At 43.0% G+C, this 19821-nt stretch overlaps 1 protein-coding gene across 1 annotated transcript in view; it reads right to left on the minus strand.

Moving 5' to 3' along the window:
* The window catches only part of LOC148083037 (NACHT, LRR and PYD domains-containing protein 3-like), a 32540-nt gene that overhangs the window by 2757 nt on the left and 9962 nt on the right, over positions 1-19821 (minus strand). The window contains exon 10 of the mRNA XM_087785687.1: positions 18061-18237. Within this exon, the coding sequence (XP_087641813.1) occupies positions 18061-18237 (177 nt within the window). The remainder of the gene's footprint in view (positions 1-18060; positions 18238-19821) is intronic.

Raw genomic sequence — 19821 nt, forward strand, 5'->3', positions numbered from 1 at the left:
CCACTCACACTGGTGTGTAACTCCACTAATACTGGTGTTGTGTAACTCCACTCACACTGGTGTTGTGTAACTCCACTCACACTGGTGTTGTGTAAGGTGTTGTGTGACTCCACTCACACTGGTGTTGTGTGACTCCACTCACACTGGTGTTGTGTGACTCCACTCACACTGGTGTTGTGTAACTCCACTCACACTTGTGTTGTGTAACTCGACTTTGACTCGTTGTGTGACTCATATTGTTTGACTTGTGTTGTGTGAGTCCTGTTGTGTGACTTGTGTTGTGTGACTCGTGTCGTGTGACTTGTGTGACTCGTGTCGTGTGACTTGTGTTGTGTGACTCTTTTTGTGTTAGTTGTGTTATATGACTTGTGATGTGTGACTTGTGTTGTGTGAGTCATGTTGTGTGACTCGTGTTGTGTGACTTGTGTAGTGTGACTTGTGTTGTGTGACTTGTGTTGTGTACTTGTGTGACTTGTGTTAGTTGTGTTGTGTTACTTGTGTCTTGTGAGTTGTGTTGTACGACTCGTGTTGTGTGAGTCGTGTTGTGTGACTTGTGTTGTGTGACTTGTGTGACTCGTGTCGTGTGACTTGTGTTGTGAGTCGTGTTGTGCGACTTGTGTTGTGTGACTCTTTTTGTGTTAGTTGTGTTATATGACTTTAGTTGTGTGACTCGTGTTGTGTGACTTGTGTAGTGTGACTTGTGTTGTGTGACTTGTGTTGTGTACTTGTGTGACTTGTGTTAGTTGTGTTGTGTTACTTGTGTCTTGTGAGTTGTGTTGTATGACTCGTGTTGTGTAACTAGTGTTCTGCAACTTGTGTTGTGTTAGTCGTGGCATGTGAGTTGTGTTGTGACTTTTGTTGTGTGACTCGTATTGTGACAGTCATGTTGTGTGAGTCGTGTTGTGTGACTTTTGTTGCGTGACTCATGTTGCATGACATATGTTGTGTAACTTGTGTTGTGTAACTTGTGTTGTGTAACTTGTGTCGTCTGAGTTGTGTTGTGACTTTTGTTGTGTGATTTGTGTTGTGTGAGTTGTTTTGTGTGACTCGTGTCGTGTGACTTGTGTGGTGTGACTTGTGTTGTGTTAGTTGTGTTGTGTGACTTGTGTTGTGTTAGTTGTGTTGTGTGACTTGTGTCGTGTGACTTGCGTTGTGACACTTGTGTTGTGTTAGTTGTGTCATGTGACTTGTGTCTTGTTGTCTCGTGTTGTGTGACTTTTGTTGCGTGACTCATGTAATGTGAGTTGTGTTGTGACTTGTGTCGTGTGACTTGCGTTGTGACACTTGTGTTGTGTTAGTTGTGTCATGTGACTCGTGTTTTGTAACTTGTGTTGTGTGACTTGTGTTGTGTGATTTGTGTTGTGTGACTCGTGTTGTGTGAGTCGTGTTGTGTGAGTCGTGTTGTGTGAGTCGTGTTGTGTGAGTCGTGTTGTGTGACTCGTGTTGTGTGACTCGTGTTGTGTGACTCGTGTTGTGTGACTCGTGTTGTGTGACTCGTGTTGTGTGACTTGTGTCGTGTGACTTGTGTTGTCTGACTTGTGTTGTGCGAGTGATGGTTGTGTGAGTCGTGTCGTGTGACTCTTGTTGTCTGACTCGTGTTGTGTGACTCGTGTTGTGTGAGTCGTGTTGTGTGACTCGTGTTGTGTGACTCGTGTTGTGTGAGTCGTGTTGTGTGACTCGTGTTGTGTGACTCGTGTTGTGTGACTTGTGTTGTGTGACTCGTGTTGTGTGACTCGTGTTGTGTCAGTCGTGTTGTGTGACTCGTGTTTTGTGACTTGTGTTGTGTTATTTGTGTTATGTGAGTCATGTTGTGTGACTTGTGTAGTGTGACTTGTGTTGTGTGAGTCATGTGACTTGTGTTGTGTGACTCTTGTTGTGTTATTTGTGTTGTGTGACTCTTGTTGTGTTAGTTGTGTTGTGTGACTTGTGTTGTGTGAGTCACGTTGTGTGACCCGTGTTGTGTGACTTGTGTTGTGTGACCTGTGTTGTGTGAGTTTTGTTGTGTGACTTGTGTTGTGTAACTTGTGTCATGTGACTCGTGTCGTGTGACTTGTGACTTTTGTTGCGTGACTTTTGTTGTGTGACTTGTGTTGTAACTCGTGTTGTGTGACTTTTGTTGCGTGACTCATGTAATGTGAGTTGTGTTGTGACTTTTGTTGTGTGAGTCGTGTTTTGTAACTTGTGTTGTGTGACTTGTGTTGTGTGATTTGTGTTGTGTGACTCGTGTTGTGTGACTCGTGTTTTGTGACTTGTGTGAGTCGTGTTGTTTGACTTGTTTTGTGTGAGTCGTGTTGTCTGAGTTGTGTGAGTAGTGTTGCGTGACTTGTGTGACTTGTGTCGTGTGAGTTGTGTGAGTTGTGTTGTGTTAGTTGTGTTGTGTGACTTGTGTTCTTTGACTCTTGTTGTGTTAATTGTGTTTTGTGACTTGTGTTGTGTTATTTGTGTTATGTGAGTCATGTTGTGTGACTTGTGTAGTGTGACTTGTGTTGTGTGACTCTTGTTGTGTTATTTGTGTTGTGTGACTCTTGTTGTGTTAGTTGTGTTGTGTGACTTGTGTTGTGTGAGTTGTGTTATGTGACTTGTGTTGTGTGAGTCACGTTGTGTGACCCGTGTTGTGTGACTCGTGTTGTGTGACCTGTGTTGTGTGAGTTTTGTTGTGTGACTTGTGTGATTTGTGTTGTGTGACTTGTGTTGTGTAACTTGTGTCATGTGACTCGTGTTGTGTGACTTGTGACTTTTGTCGCGTGACTTTTGTTGTGTGACTTGTGTTGTAACTCGTGTTGTGTGACTTGTGTTGTGTGACTTGTGTTGTGTGACTTGTGTTGTGTGAGTCGTGTTGTGTGACTTGTGTTGTGACTTTTGTTGTGTGACTTTTGTTGGGTGACTTTTGTTGTGTTAGTTGTGTTGTGTGACTTTTGTTGTGTGACTTTTGTTGGGTGACTTTTGTTGTGTGACTTGTGTTGTGACTCGTGTTGTGTGACTTTTGTTGCGTGACTTTTGTTGCGTGACTTTTGTTGTGTTAGTTGTGTTGTGTGACTTGTGTTGTGTGAGTTTTGTTGTGTAACTTGTGTCTTGTGACTTGTGTTGTGTGACTTGTGTTGTGTGACTTGTGTTGTGTGACTTGTGTTGTGTAACTCGTGTCGTGTAACTCGTGTCGTGTGACTCTTGTTGTCTGACTCGTGTTGTGTGACTCGTGTCGTGTGACTCTTGTTGTCTGACTCGTGTTGTGTGACTCGTGTTGTGTGAGTCGTGTTGTGTGACTTGTGTTGTGTGACTCGTGTTGTGTGACTCGTGTTGTGTGACTCTTGTTGTGTGACTCATGTTGTGTGACTTGTGTTGTGTGAGTCGTGTTGTGTGACTTGTGTTGTGTGACTCGTGTTGTGTGACTCGTGTTGTGTGACTCGTGTTGTGTGACTCGTGTTGTGTGAGTCGTGTTGTGTGACTCGTGTTGTGTGACTCGTGTTGTGTGACTCGTGTTGTGTGAGTCGTGTTGTGTGACTTGTGTCGTGTGACTTGTGTTGTGTGACTTGTGTTGTCTGACTTGTGTTGTGCGAGTGATGGTTGTGTGAGTCGTGTCGTGTGACTCTTGTTGTCTGACTCGTGTTGTGTGACTCGTGTTGTGTGAGTCGTGTTGTGTGAGTCGTGTTGTGTGACTCGTGTTGTCTGACTCGTCTTGTGTGACTCGTGTTGTGTGACTCGTGTTGTGTGAGTCGTGTTGTGTGACTCGTGTTGTGTGACTCGTGTTGTGTGACTCGTGTTGTGTGACTCGTGTTGTGTGACTTGTGTTGTGTGACTCGTGTTGTGTGACTCGTGTTTTGTGACTTGTGTTGTGTTATTTGTGTTATGTGAGTCATGTTGTGTGACTTGTGTAGTGTGACTTGTGTTGTGTGAGTCATGTGACTTGTGTTGTGTGACTCTTGTTGTGTTATTTGTGTTGTGTGACTCTTGTTGTGTTAGTTGTGTTGTGTGACTTGTGTTGTGTTAGTTGTGTTATGTGACTTGTGTTGTGTGAGTCACGTTGTGTGACCCGTGTTGTGTGACTTGTGTTGTGTGACCTGTGTTGTGTGAGTTTTGTTGTGTGACTTGTGTGATTTGTGTTGTGTGACTTGTGTTGTGTAACTTGTGTCATGTGACTCGTGTCGTGTGACTTGTGACTTTTGTTGCGTGACTTTTGTTGCGTGACTTTTGTTGTGTGACTTGTGTTGTAACTCGTGTTGTGTGACTTGTGTTGTGTCACTTGTGTTGTGTGACTTGTGTTGTGTGAGTCGTGTTGTGTGACTTGTGTCGTGACTTATGTTGTGTGACTTTTGTTGGGTGACTTTTGTTGTGTTAGTTGTGTTGTGTGACTTTTGTTGTGTGACTTTTGTTGGGTGACTTTTGTTGTGTGACTTGTGTTGTGACTCGTGTTGTGTGACTTTTGTTGCGTGACTTTTGTTGTGTTAGTTGTGTTGTGTGACTTGTGTTGTGTGAGTTTTGTTGTGTAACTTGTGTCTTGTGACTTGTGTTGTGTGACTTGTGTTGTGTGACTTGTGTTGTGTGACTTGTGTTGTGTAACTCGTGTCGTGTAACTCGTGTCGTGTGACTCTTGTTGTCTGACTCGTGTTGTGTGAGTTGTGTTGTGTGAGTCGTGTTGTGTGACTCGTGTTGTGTGACTCGTGTTGTGTGACTCTTGTTGTCTGACTCGTGTTGTGTGACTCGTGTTGTGTGAGTCGTGTTGTGTGATTTGTGTTGTGTGACTCGTGTTGTCTGACTCGTGTTGTGTGACTCGTGTTGTGTGAGTCGTGTTGTGTGACTTGTGTCGTGTGACTCTTGTTGTGTGAGTCGTGTTGTGTGACTCGTGTTGTGTGACTCGTGTTGTGTGACTCGTGTTGTGTGACTCATGTTGTGTGACTCTTGTTGTGTGACTCGTGTTGTGTGACTCGTGTTGTGTGACTTGTGTTGTGTGACTCGTGTTGTGTGACTCGTGTTGTGTGACTCTTGTTGTGTGACTCGTGTTGTGTCAGTCGTGTTGTGTGACTCGTGTTGTGTGACTTGTGTTGTGTGACTCGTGTTGTGTGACTCGTGTTGTGTGAGTCGTGTTGTGTGACTCGTGTTGTATGACTCGTGTTGTGTGACTCGTGTTGTGTGACTCTTGTTGTGTGACTCGTGTTGTGTGACTCGTGTTGTGTGACTCGTGTTGTGTGACTCGTGTTGTGTGACTCGTGTTGTGTGAGTCGTGTTGTGTGACTCGTGTTGTGTGACTCGTGTTGTGTGACTTGTGTTGTGTGACTCGTGTTGTGTGACTCGTGTTGTGTGACTCGTGTTGTGTGAGTCGTGTTGTGTGAGTCGTGTTGTGTGACTCGTGTTGTGTGACTTGTGTTGTGTGACTTGTGTTGTCTGACTTGTGTTGTGTGAGTCGTGTCGTGTGACTCTTGTTGTCTGACTCGTGTTGTGTGACTCGTGTTGTGTGACTCGTGTTGTGTGAGTCGTGTTGTGTGAGTCGTGTTGTGTGAGTCGTGTTGTGTGACTTGTGTTGTGTGACTCGTGTTGTGTGACTTGTGTTGTGTGACTCGTGTTGTGTCAGTCGTGTTGTGTGAGTCGTGTTGTGTGAGTCGTGTTGTGTGACTCGTGTTGTGTGACTTGTGTTGTGTGACTCGTGTTGTGTGACTCGTGTTGTGTGACTCGTGTTGTGTCAGTCGTGTTGTGTGAGTCGTGTTGTGTGACTCGTGTTGTGTGACTCGTGTTGTGTCAGTCGTGTTGTGTGACTCTTGTTGTGTGACTTGTGTTGTGTGACTCGTGTTGTGTGACTCGTGTTGTGTGACTCGTGTTGTGTGACTCGTGTCGTGTGACTTGTGTTGTGTGACTCGTGTCGTGTGACTTGTGTTGTGTGACTCGTGTTGTGTCAGTCATGTTGTGTGACTCGTGTTGTGTGACTCGTGTTGTGTCAGTCGTGTTGTGTGACTCGTGTTGTGTGACTTGTGTTGTGTGACTCATGTTGTGTGACTTGTGTTGTGTGAGTCGTGTTGTGTGACTTGTGTTGTGTGACTCGTGTTGTGTGACTCGTGTTGTGTGACTCGTGTTGTGTGACTCGTGTTGTGTGAGTCGTGTTGTGTGACTCGTGTTGTGTGACTCGTGTTGTGTGACTCGTGTTGTGTGAGTCGTGTTGTGTGACTTGTGTCGTGTGACTTGTGTTGTGTGACTTGTGTTGTCTGACTTGTGTTGTGCGAGTGATGGTTGTGTGAGTCGTGTCGTGTGACTCTTGTTGTCTGACTCGTGTTGTGTGACTCGTGTTGTGTGAGTCGTGTTGTGTGAGTCGTGTTGTGTGACTCGTGTTGTCTGACTCGTCTTGTGTGACTCGTGTTGTGTGACTCGTGTTGTGTGAGTCGTGTTGTGTGACTCGTGTTGTGTGACTCGTGTTGTGTGACTCGTGTTGTGTGACTCGTGTTGTGTGACTTGTGTTGTCTGACTCGTGTTGTGTGACTCGTGTTTTGTGACTTGTGTTGTGTTATTTGTGTTATGTGAGTCATGTTGTGTGACTTGTGTAGTGTGACTTGTGTTGTGTGAGTCATGTGACTTGTGTTGTGTGACTCTTGTTGTGTTATTTGTGTTGTGTGACTCTTGTTGTGTTAGTTGTGTTGTGTGACTTGTGTTGTGTTAGTTGTGTTATGTGACTTGTGTTGTGTGAGTCACGTTGTGTGACCCGTGTTGTGTGACTTGTGTTGTGTGACCTGTGTTGTGTGAGTTTTGTTGTGTGACTTGTGTGATTTGTGTTGTGTGACTTGTGTTGTGTAACTTGTGTCATGTGACTCGTGTCGTGTGACTTGTGACTTTTGTTGCGTGACTTTTGTTGCGTGACTTTTGTTGTGTGACTTGTGTTGTAACTCGTGTTGTGTGACTTGTGTTGTGTCACTTGTGTTGTGTGACTTGTGTTGTGTGAGTCGTGTTGTGTGACTTGTGTCGTGACTTATGTTGTGTGACTTTTGTTGGGTGACTTTTGTTGTGTTAGTTGTGTTGTGTGACTTTTGTTGTGTGACTTTTGTTGGGTGACTTTTGTTGTGTGACTTGTGTTGTGACTCGTGTTGTGTGACTTTTGTTGCGTGACTTTTGTTGTGTTAGTTGTGTTGTGTGACTTGTGTTGTGTGAGTTTTGTTGTGTAACTTGTGTCTTGTGACTTGTGTTGTGTGACTTGTGTTGTGTGACTTGTGTTGTGTGACTTGTGTTGTGTAACTCGTGTCGTGTAACTCGTGTCGTGTGACTCTTGTTGTCTGACTCGTGTTGTGTGAGTTGTGTTGTGTGAGTCGTGTTGTGTGACTCGTGTTGTGTGACTCGTGTTGTGTGACTCTTGTTGTCTGACTCGTGTTGTGTGACTCGTGTTGTGTGAGTCGTGTTGTGTGATTTGTGTTGTGTGACTCGTGTTGTCTGACTCGTGTTGTGTGACTCGTGTTGTGTGAGTCGTGTTGTGTGACTTGTGTCGTGTGACTCTTGTTGTGTGAGTCGTGTTGTGTGACTCGTGTTGTGTGACTCGTGTTGTGTGACTCGTGTTGTGTGACTCATGTTGTGTGACTCTTGTTGTGTGACTCGTGTTGTGTGACTCGTGTTGTGTGACTTGTGTTGTGTGACTCGTGTTGTGTGACTCGTGTTGTGTGACTCTTGTTGTGTGACTCGTGTTGTGTCAGTCGTGTTGTGTGACTCGTGTTGTGTGACTTGTGTTGTGTGACTCGTGTTGTGTGACTCGTGTTGTGTGAGTCGTGTTGTGTGACTCGTGTTGTATGACTCGTGTTGTGTGACTCGTGTTGTGTGACTCTTGTTGTGTGACTCGTGTTGTGTGACTCGTGTTGTGTGACTCGTGTTGTGTGACTCGTGTTGTGTGACTCGTGTTGTGTGAGTCGTGTTGTGTGACTCGTGTTGTGTGACTCGTGTTGTGTGACTTGTGTTGTGTGACTCGTGTTGTGTGACTCGTGTTGTGTGACTCGTGTTGTGTGAGTCGTGTTGTGTGAGTCGTGTTGTGTGACTCGTGTTGTGTGACTTGTGTTGTGTGACTTGTGTTGTCTGACTTGTGTTGTGTGAGTCGTGTCGTGTGACTCTTGTTGTCTGACTCGTGTTGTGTGACTCGTGTTGTGTGACTCGTGTTGTGTGAGTCGTGTTGTGTGACTCGTGTTGTGTGAGTCGTGTTGTGTGACTTGTGTTGTGTGACTCGTGTTGTGTGACTTGTGTTGTGTGACTCGTGTTGTGTCAGTCGTGTTGTGTGAGTCGTGTTGTGTGAGTCGTGTTGTGTGACTCGTGTTGTGTGACTTGTGTTGTGTGACTCGTGTTGTGTGACTCGTGTTGTGTGACTCGTGTTGTGTCAGTCGTGTTGTGTGAGTCGTGTTGTGTGACTCGTGTTGTGTGACTCGTGTTGTGTCAGTCGTGTTGTGTGACTCTTGTTGTGTGACTTGTGTTGTGTGACTCGTGTTGTGTGACTCGTGTTGTGTGACTCGTGTTGTGTGACTCGTGTCGTGTGACTTGTGTTGTGTGACTCGTGTCGTGTGACTTGTGTTGTGTGACTCGTGTTGTGTCAGTCATGTTGTGTGACTCGTGTTGTGTGACTCGTGTTGTGTCAGTCGTGTTGTGTGACTCGTGTTGTGTCAGTCGTGTTGTGTGACTCGTGTTGTGTGACTCGTGTTGTGTCAGTCGTGTTGTGTGACTCGTGTTGTGTGACTCGTGTTGTGTGACTCGTGTTGTGTTACTCGTGTTGTGTGACTCGTGTCGTGTGACTTGTGTTGTGTGACTCGTGTTGTGTCAGTCATGTTGTGTGACTTGTGTTGTGTGACTTGTGTTGTGTGACTTGTGTTGTGTGACTCGTGTTGTGTGACTCGTGTTGTGTGACTCGTGTCGTGTGACTCGTGTCGTGTGACTTGTGTTGTGTGACTTGTGTTGTGTGACTTGTGTTGTGTGACTTGTGTTGTGTGACTTGTGTTGTGTGACTTGTGTTGTGTGACTCGTGTTGTGTGACTCGTGTTGTGTGACTAGTGTTGTGTGACTCGTGTTGTGTGACTCGTGTTGTGTGACTTTTGTTGTGTGACTTGTGTTGTGTGACTTGTGTTGTGTGACTCGTGTTGTGTGACTTGTGTTGTGTGACTCGTGTTGTGTGACTCGTGTTGTGTGACTTGTGTTGTGTGACTTGTGTTGTGTGACTTGTGTTGTGTGACTTGTGTTGTGTGACTCGTGTTGTGTGACTCGTGTTTTGTGACTTGTGTTGTGTGACTTGTGTTGTGTGACTTGTGTTGTGTGACTCGTGTTGTGTGACTTGTGTTGTGTGACTTGTGTTGTGTGTTTGTAAAGATCAACCTGCGTCTCATGGAAGCTTCAAGAACCAGAGAAGAGAGTTTGTTCTAATTGTTGATGGTTTTCTTCAACATTCAATGATTTGAACGTCTTTTACTGTCGAGTCATGATAGAAATACTAGAGTTTAGTCTCCAGACTGTGTTGATAAATATGTCAAGATGACTTGAAATATTCTTCACCTTCCTGTTGTGTTCATGAAATATCAACTTCTAGAACCAAGTTCATGAGTCGAGGAAAAGTCATTCAAATCCTCTCAGAGTGAAAAAGGTTTCATGAAGAAACATGAATCCATTCACTGTTTACATCCATGTGTGTGTTTGTGTTTGTTTGAAATGATGTTCTGACCTGAGAGTCTCCAGGTGACAGTGTGGACTCTTCAGTCCAGCAGACAGCAGCTCCACTCCTGGATCCTTCAGGTCGTTGTGACTCAGGTCCAGTTGAGTCAGACTAGAGGACGGAGAGCTGAGGACTGAGGACAGAAGTGAACAACTTCTCTCTGACAGTCGACAGTTGATCAGCCTGTGAAAGAGACGAGTGTCGTCAACAAGAGGATTGATTTGTGTTTATATGAGAAACAAACACAAGATAATATAAGGAAAAATAAAGAGTCACAAAACAAACAACAAAGACAAATGAAAATAAAAGGTTGTTACATGTATATTGATCATAATAACACATCATTGATTCTTTTTCTATTCACTTACTTATCTCAGTGTTTTTGTGTGTTTTCTCTCAATTGTTGTGTTTAATTCTTTTCCAGAGTAAAAATATCTTCAATTTAATCAAGACACTGATTCCATCGTGAAGATTCACTTCAGTCAATTTATTCTATTTGTGTTTTTAACCTTAAAGTCAATATGAACAGGTTTACAAAGTTATTATTCATAACCGTGTCAGGTGTGAGTGTGAAGGTGTTACAGGTAATACAAGCTCAAACAATGTGTGTGTGTTTGTCACTCACACTCCTGCACTCTCTCAACATTGTTGTCTTCATTTGAATGTTTACAGTTAGAAAATTCAAGGTGAATTCTCTCCATCTTTGGATCCAGTGGATCTATGTTGTGACACAGATGGAGTGTCAATCATCCTCCGTCACATTCACCTTCATTTCTTCTCCATGTTTGCTTCACATGAACTGAATTAGTTTCAACTTTTGAAACATTTCTCAAGTTTGGAGACTATTTTTGAAGTTGTTTCTGGACATCAATCAATATATGGATCAGTTTGATTCCATCTGGTGACACTTTTTATTCATGATTCATAAACATGTTTCAAGTGAAGATGTTTCTTATTTTCTTATTTTCTAATGATATTTTTTCACATTCATCAAAGTCTTCAAAGTTTTCCTCCATCATTGTTCAAACATGTCGTTCCTTTAAATCTCCAGGTTTCAAATGTTTTCTCTGTAGTTGCAGGTTTGACTATGGAGGCCTAGGAGGGTCAAACCAGGATTTACTGTCAGCTTTCATTGATATTTGAAACAATCTTCCATGTTTGAAGACAATACTTTTGGCAGAGTTGGACTCGAGTCAACGACTTGGACTCGAGTCCAACTCTGGTCGCACCTATCAGACTCGTGACTCGTGATTTGTGACTCCAGTACACTGGGACTCGTGAAGAGTGACTCACTACTGCACCTGGTTAAGTGATTCGTGACTCAAGAGTCGACCCAGACGAGTCATTGTGACTCGAGCGTCGACTCAGTTATTTGAGTGAGTCTAAAGTCAAATCATCTTCTGGTCACTGATCCATGCTGTGAGTCTTTATTGAGTGAATCTCCTATAGATGGTTCATCTAGTGACTCCAACATGGCTTCAGACTTGATTGACAGGACTATGTTGATGGTTCAATGTTTGATAATAATCAGTGAAAATCTAATGTTTTCATACAAGTCATGAGTTCATTGAATCTTCTGGTGTTTTTCATTTTAGCTTCAGACTAACTGTTGTCGTAACTTGTTTCTACTTTGAATATTCTTTGTATTATTGTGAAGTTTGCAGTGGATTTAAGTTCATGTTATTTATGTTCTTTAAAACGTTTTTAGTTTTATTTTGAAAGTTCACTTCCTCTCTGTTTATCTCACAAGAGTTCAAAAGTCTAAGAATCGAATGTGTTTGAATGGATCTGAGATCAGTAAATATGTGTCAACATACTGAACAGCACGACCCAGCAGAAGAACAAATCAAGTTCAAGTAGAACCTGCTGAAGACTGAGGTCACTTAGAATCATCTGCTTCATTGAAGAACTCACTGAAGACTCAACTTTGACTCTCTGGAGTCTCACCTCTGACTTTCACATGTTCTGAAGCTGAAGACATGATGTTCTGACCTGAGAGTCTCCAGGTGACAGTGTGGACTCTTCAGTCCAGCAGACAGCAGCTCCACTCCTGGATCCTGCAGGTCAAGGTTGTGACTCAGGTCCAGTTGAGTCAGACTAGAGGACGGAGAGCTGAGGACTGAGGACAGAAGTGAACAACTTCTCTCTGACAGTCGACAGCAGCTCAGCCTGTGAAAGAGACGAGTGTCGTCAACAAGAGGATTGATTTGTGTTTATATGAGAAACAAACACAAGAGAACATAAGGAAAAATAAGTCACAAAACAAACAACAAAGACAAATGAAAATAAAAGGTTGTTACATGTATATTGATCATAATAACACATCATTGATTCTTTTTCTATTCACTTACTTATCTCAGTGTTTTTGTGTGTTTTCTCTCAATTGTTGTGTTTAATTCTTTTCCAGAGTAAAAATATCTTCAATTTAATCAAGACACTGATTCCATCGTGAAGATTCACTTCAATTTATTCTATTTGTTTTTTAACATTCAATTCAATATGAACAGGTTTACAAAGTTATTATTCATAACCGTGTCAGGTGTGAGTGTGAAGGTGTTGCAGGTAATACAAGCTCAAACAATGTGTGTGTGTTTGTCAATCAAGGAGTCGACTACTTCCACTATACATGGACTACTATCAACCTTCAGCTAATGCCAACATGACTGACCAAATGTAGTTCAACATCTGGAGGACAGTGAGCTGAGACTATGGTATCCCATCCAAGGACGACAGCCCCTCCATCAGCTCCACACAACAGCTCAGGAGCCCATGATGGTTCAAGTCACTTCCCAACGGACATTTCTAGATTCTCTCATGTTAGACACGAAACACCAAGAGAACTCAAGGCTCCTCTTGTTTTCCGTGGGGATGTTCAGACAAAGTTGAGTTGGAAGAATGGCTCGAGTTGATGGAAGATTATTTCAAGAAACGTGATGTTCAACTGGAGAGTCGGGTGGAAGAAATTCTCACACATTTAAGGGCTCGAGCTAAAGAGTGAAGTTTGGGATAGAAATGGAGAGATAGATGTTGCACGCCGTCCTCACGCTGTGTCTGGTCTCTTGAGGAAACTTTTTTCTTCTGAACGCTATTCATCGGTGCCTTTGGCAGACTTTTATTCAACTCTCCCAGATGTGATGAAGACCCGTAGGACTACTGGCTCCGCCTCAAGAAAGCTGCTGCAGTCGCCACAGGTTGCTTGTGGGAACAAGACAAATGTTTGATCACCCAGATCTGGCTCACATTCCGGTCCATACTTTGGATAAATGGTCAGCCGTGAAGTGCAGGACGTGTTGGATGAATTTCATAGACTAGTTTGAAGACACCAGCCAGACATAGTGAAGAGGTGAACATGGATAGAGTTGAAGTTAACCTACAGCAGCCTGTGAACCACCTGAGAGACAGCAGCCAGTTGATCCAGACTCTTCTACAATGGAGAGGTTGCTGGGGTTGTTGGAAAAGATGCTGCAGAACCAGAGTCAGAACCAATACAACAGAAGGACACGTAACAACTACAAGAGACAACACCGAGTAGAAGGACTTGACGCTGTGCCATGTTCTGTATGTGCTGATGGTTCAAACTCTGCATATTCTCACTGCCGAGAAAACCTTCTCTGCTTCTTTTGTCACTCTCCAGAACACACAAGACGTAACTCACCTCAAGTTCTTATGCCACCTGCCTTCACACATCAGGGAAAACATCATTAAATTGCTCATTTCAAAGATGAAGGGTTCAATAGTTCCATCATTAACCTCAACATGTGATGATGCAGTTATTTTGTCACATTCAGACGAGTGGAAAGAGGAAGACCTGCAATCCAGGATCAGGACGACAAAGAGTCGTGTCACACTGCAACCAGGGTCTGAACATCTAGTGTGGGCTAAAGTGTCATCGTCTGCTCAGTCAACTGTGGGGAAAACAGTTGTGATCGAGCAACACAGTCCAAAGTGAGACCTGCACAAATCCTGGAAGGAAGAGTTGTCACTACCTTGTGGGGGGATGGCTGGGCTCCTGTGAAGATGTTGAATCCTACTGAGAAGCTACTCACTATAAAAATAAATGCTATGGTTGCAGATGTGTCACTCGCCCCTCAGTCCAAGACTTGCCTCAACCAGAACCCGTTTATTCTAATGTGATGTTGACACAGAACATCCACTGCTGTCTGAGGAGATGATCATCCACACGTTGAAGGACATGGATCTGGAGGACTTAGATCTCACCTGTGAAGTGTCTCTTGATTGTAAAAAAACAAGTTATTATGTCTCGTCCAAAGTTATGAGTGTACTTTCTCAAAACACAAAATGGATTGTGTTGAATGAATATGTTCATAGAATCTGTTTGGTGGACGACAAGCCTCTCAGACTGCAGTACCTCCGTGACCCCTCTAGTCAATATGAGAAACTGAGGATCTAAATAAGATGGAGGAACAGGGGATTATTCGTGAATCTCAGAGTGAGTTTTCTTCTCCTCTTGTGCTTGTTGTTAAACCTAATGGTGACCTACGCATTTGCAATGACTTCAGATGGTTGATGCCAGAACAGTGAAAGATGCGGACCCCCTGCCCCACCAGACAGGCCTGCACAAATATAATAGAATGCCCAGGGTCTTACCAACAGCCCCGCAACATTTATACGGATGATGATGTCCATATTTGGTGATAAGAACTTTTCTTTTGTGTTATCTGGACGACCTGCTGGTTTTTGCTCCATCAGAGGAGGTTGCAATTGAACGGTTGGAGATGTTTTTTTCGCGTCTTGCTGCTAACAACTTAAAGCTGTCACCTAGGAAATGTAACTTTCTTTGCAGATCTGTAAGGTTCTTAGGACACATTATTTGTGCAAATGGTGTAAAAGACAGACCCTGATAAAATACAGGCCGTGGTTGATGTGGAAGAACCTGATCTGTTTGACTCTGATGGAATCACTCCTTCTGCAAAGAAGATGAGATCATTTCTTGGCATGGTCCTGTATTATCACCATTTCATAGAGGGATGTTCAGCTGAAGCCAAACCACTTTTTGATCTTGTTTCTGATCCTGTCTCCTGTAACAGCAGAGGCAGAAAACGCAAACCTAAATTGAAAAGGTTTCATCAGACTCACTCCTGTTGATTGTTCTGCTGAGTGTAAGGCTGCATTCCAAACACTTAAACATGACTCAGTCCACAGTGTCACTCTGGCTCACCCTGACTTCACAGAGCCCTTGTTCCTGCTGTAGAGCTTCTTTTGATGGGTTAGGTGCTGTCCTCTCACAGTTGCCACCAGGGGGCACTGTAGCACGACCAGTGGCTTTTGCCAGTAAAAGCCTCTCACGTTCACAGCTGAATTAACCTGCTCATCGGCTAGAGTTTCTGGCGGTTTGTGATAAGTTCAGTCACTGGCTAAAAGTGAGACATCTTACAGTTTGGACAGATAACAATCCCCTAACCTACATTTTGACTAAGCCCTGGTTGGACGCATGTGAACAAAGATCGGTGTCCAAGTTGGCAGCTTATAGTTTTGATCCGAACTATGTACCTGGCAACAAGAATGTGGTCACTGGTGCCCTTGAGAACCATTTGTTCAGTCTTGCATTGGTCATAGACCTGTTACAGAGACCTACGTCTCATTGTTGGAGAAGATGTGTGGCCTTGAAGATGAAAAAGTGCATGGTGCATTCAAGTGTACTACGAAGTGTCAAAGGGTCATTGAGCAGTCTTTGAATGAGGGTGAAGCACTAGACCAGGCCTGCCCAACCCGTGGCTCCCGGGCCGCATGCGGTTCTTTGCCTGGTTTCATGCGGCTCTAACGTTCTAGTGTTGTGTCGTTCACGAACGATTTGTTTGAACGAACGATCTTTTGAGTGAACGTACTGAACCAAATCACTTCATGAAGTGATTCATTCCTTTCTCAGTTCAGTTGAACGCCGCGACCGTGCCGGTAGGAGGGATTCTATGATAAGACTTTGCTACAGAACATTTAGTTTTTATGTTGGCACAGATTCGGTCAGTGAACAGGGATTCATGTTCGGCTGTGAACACACCTCAAGATCTTCTCTATTTGCTGAATTTCTCACGAATGTCTGTGCACTGGTCCTTTTCCATGAACGCACTTTTTTTTCTTTTTTTTTTTTGCATTGTCCCTCAAGTGCAGTGAATGTTAACCTCGGGTCTGAATCATTAAACCTAGTAACGGATTGTTTGGCTGCGTTCAGGAAGTAGAAGAAATTGCAGTCTGGGCTTCATAAGCACTGAGTTAGTAATTTGGTGAACGAACGAACTGAACAAATCCTTTTAATGAACTGATTCTAGTGATTCAGTTCAGTCAAAAGAACTGTCGATCCCAACACTATTACGTTCATATGGAAGTTTGGGTTTGTGTTTTTTTGAATGTGCGCGTTCGCTTCGCTTGAGTTCAATACGGTATTTTCATCTAACGCGCAATAATACAAGCCAGATCTGAAGAGGTTTGTTCAAAGCAAGGAATGACAGAAGTCCTAATAAGCAACATGCATAGTAAGAGAGAAAATATATTTTAATTATTATATTTTGTTTGTGGATTTGGTTGAACTGAGAGTTTGTGTGTGTAAGACAGTACAGTACAGTACACACAGTGCACACAATGTTCATTGTTGAAAATGACTGGCCCTGACTGTAGAAGTCAAATTCTGTCATTATCATGTTGGTGTGTGACATTTACAATAAATCTGGCTAAGCAGAGGTCTGTGTGTGAGGAAGGGATGATGTTCATGTGACCCATGATGTGGCTCTTTGAGGTAACACAGTAAAAAAAATGTGGCTCTCATGTTGTGTGACTCTTGTCGTGATTTTTGTCCTGTGACTTGTGTTGTGTGACTCTTGTTTAGTTAGTTGTGTTGTGTGGCCACCCCTGCACTAGACCAACAAAATTCCATGACAGCTGAAGAATTATCAGCCGTTTTTGAAGCACAAATGTCCGGTGGAATGAGCCAGAAAGAAGGCACAGAACCTCCTCTTCCTCATCTTGTGGACATCACTCAGTCTGACTCATTAACTAAGAGTGAAAAAGCCAGACTGCAAGAACAGGACAACATTCTAAACATGGCGTTTCATTATGTCAAACGTCATAGAAAACTAAACACAAAAAATATTCCAGTTAATCGTCCCAAATTCATTAAAAGGTCAGGTGTTGCGTGGTTTACATGACTCAGAGGTCATCAGGGTCAGACACACACTGTGTCACTGGAGTGGACTGGAGAGTGACATCATTAACCACGTAAAGGGCTGTTTTCACTGTGTTGTTGCTAAAACTCCAGAACCTGCATTTCGTGTCCTCCTTGAATGCATTCAAACATCTGCAGCTTTGGAATTGGTTTGCATAGATTTTTGTTCTGCTGAGAAATCTGTCAATCAAAGCGTGGACGTACTTGTTGTGACTGATCATTTCTCAAAAGCTAAGCAGGTATTCGTCGACTGGGTTCGCACCCTTTTTCCTCATGTTTGGCAGGACACCACGATAACCTGTTGATGTTGTGTTCCAGCATGCTCTCCCTGATTCCACTGTTGTTGACCATCATGACTTTGTGTCTCGGTTGAAGCAGGAGTTCTCCGAAGCTACTCAAATTGGCCAAAAACTATAACCGCAGAGCTGGGGGCATCTTAGGGTCTCTTGCTGTTGGTGATCGGGTTCTGCCCTCTTGACAAATGAGTGATTACTGATAGTGAAAACACATCATTCCTCTATAGACCTAATGCACTGTAGGAGCGAGTGACACTGTACCAAGATGGCCGCCCTGTATACACACCGCTCTAGTGAGGGCAGCAGTCGATGCGGCGTCCATGTAAATATGTCTATGGCCTCGAGGACTGAGATGAGGTAGGAGGAGGAGATGCTCTGTGAGCATTAGTGTATAAAAATATGTTAGAAACACCTTTTCTTTCAATTGTCATATTTTATATTCTTTGTTTAGAAGCAGTTTTATTGTATATGTTTGTTTAATTGTTTAGTGTTTAACTTATTGTGTGGTGTTTCTAGAGCGAGAGCAACGAGTGTGTGAGCGATCCATCCTCAAACTGTATTTTGATTTATGTGCAGAATCTTACAAATAAAAGACAAGTGATCCACGAGCAGCTTCATTGGTGGAATCAGAAGTGTGATGATCCAAAGGTTATACTCACATCACCATGAACATTACCCTGCATTGAAATCTAGCAACAGAACAAGTGATGACATCACAAGAGTCTCTCAAATGTCTTTGAATGGATCTGAGATCAGTAAATATGTGTCAACATACTGAACAGCACGACCCAGCAGAAGAACAAATCAAGTTCAAGTAGAACCTGCTGAAGACTGAGGTCACTTAGAATCATCTGCTTCATTGAAGAACTCACTGAAGACTCAACTTTGACTCTCTGGAGTCTCACCTCTGACTTTCACATGTTCTGAAGCTGAAGACATGATGTTCTGACCTGAGAGTCTCCAGGTGACAGTGTGGACTCTTCAGTCCAGCAGACAGCAGCTCCACTCCTGGATCCTGCAGGTCGTAGTTGTGACTCAGGTCCAGTAGAGTCAGACTAGAGGACGGAGAGCTGAGGACTGAGGACAGAAGTGAACAACTTCTCTCTGACAGTCCACAGTTGATCAGCCTGTGAAAGAGACGAGTGTCGTCAACAAGAGGATTGATTTGTGTTTATATGAGAAACAAACACAAGAGAACATAAGGAAAAATAAGTCACAAAACAAACAACAAAGACAAATGAAAATAAAAGGTTGTTACATGTATATTGATCATAATAACACATCATTGATTCTTTTTCTATTCACTTACTTATCTCAGTGTTTTTGTGTGTTTTCTCTCAATTGTTGTGTCTAATTCTTTTCCAGAGTAAAAATAGGGTTCAGTTTTAGACACCGTAACGTATTGTTTTGCATCTTCACTTAATAAGGCTTTTGAGTTCATGCAAAGTGCTTTTTATCAAGTTCAGGCTCAGCTTTGTCGACTGAAGCTTGTTCTCAATGCTGATAAGAACAAACTTATGGTATTTTCAAATAACAAAAAGATTGAGATAAATCACAATATTTTAACTTCCCAAGGTCATGCAATTGAGGAGTATTTTTACAAATACTTGGGTTTTATGATTGATGACCACATCTCTTTAAAATTCACATACAAAACCTGGTAAATAAACGGAAACTAAGGTTAGGCTCGACGACGACGAGTCGAAGCTACCTTCCTGACCGTTCTTGATTCTGGAGATGTGTTGTACATGAATTCATCAGCTCACTGTCTAAAGATGTTGGACACTGTGTAACATGGAGCCTTGAGGTTCATGACAAACTGAAGACCCTTAACCCATCACTGCACACTATACTCAAGAGGTCACTGGCCTTCGCTCTCTTCGCCACGACTTAGTCATCGGCATGTTTGTATCTACAAGGAGATTATAGGTTATGAATGTTCCTCCAGCTCGTACTGAACTGGGTAAAACAGCTTTTAAGTTTTCTGCGCCGTCATCGTGGAAGAAGCTGAAGAAGCAGCACAAGTTTGAGACTCTGGTGACTTTTGACAAATTCAAGGCTGTTGTCAGGAATTTGACGTCGAACTCTAACAGCAAGTGTGAATGTTTTTAGTCAGTAATCTTTTATCCTTTTCTGATATTGTACCAACGCACTTAATACTGTATGAAATAGTTTTTATGTGTAACTATGTTTTGCTGTCCATCCTGTCCAGGTCTCTCTTGTAAAAGAGATTTTAATGTCAATGAGACTAACCTGGATGAATAAAGGATCAATAAATAAAATAATAATACAGAGTTATTCATTCACTGTTTGTGTGTTTGTGTTCACGACACATGTTCAAGTGTTTGCTCATGAAATTCAAATGAAAAGTTGATGTTGTTTCAAAAAGTGACTTTAGAAAATGATGGATTTACAAAACAAAGTGAAAGAAAAACCATGAAGAGAGAAAGAAGGAGTGAGTTGGTGACACAGAGATGAGTTGAAATGAAAGATATGAGCAGGATGTGAGACGACACTGTTGAATATTGTGATGAAGAAGAACATGTTTGACTTTTCATACAGTTGCTGATGTGTTCATCACACATGCTCACATCACCATGAACATTACCCTGCATTGAAATCTAGCAACAGAACAAGTGATGACATCACAAGAGTCTCTCAAATGTGTTTGAATGGATCTGAGATCAGTAAATATGTGTCAACATACTGAA

The sequence above is a fragment of the Callionymus lyra genome, chromosome 3 (assembly GCF_982586985.1).
Source record: "Callionymus lyra chromosome 3, fCalLyr1.hap1.1, whole genome shotgun sequence".
NCBI classification, from domain to species: Eukaryota; Metazoa; Chordata; class Actinopteri; order Syngnathiformes; family Callionymidae; genus Callionymus; species Callionymus lyra.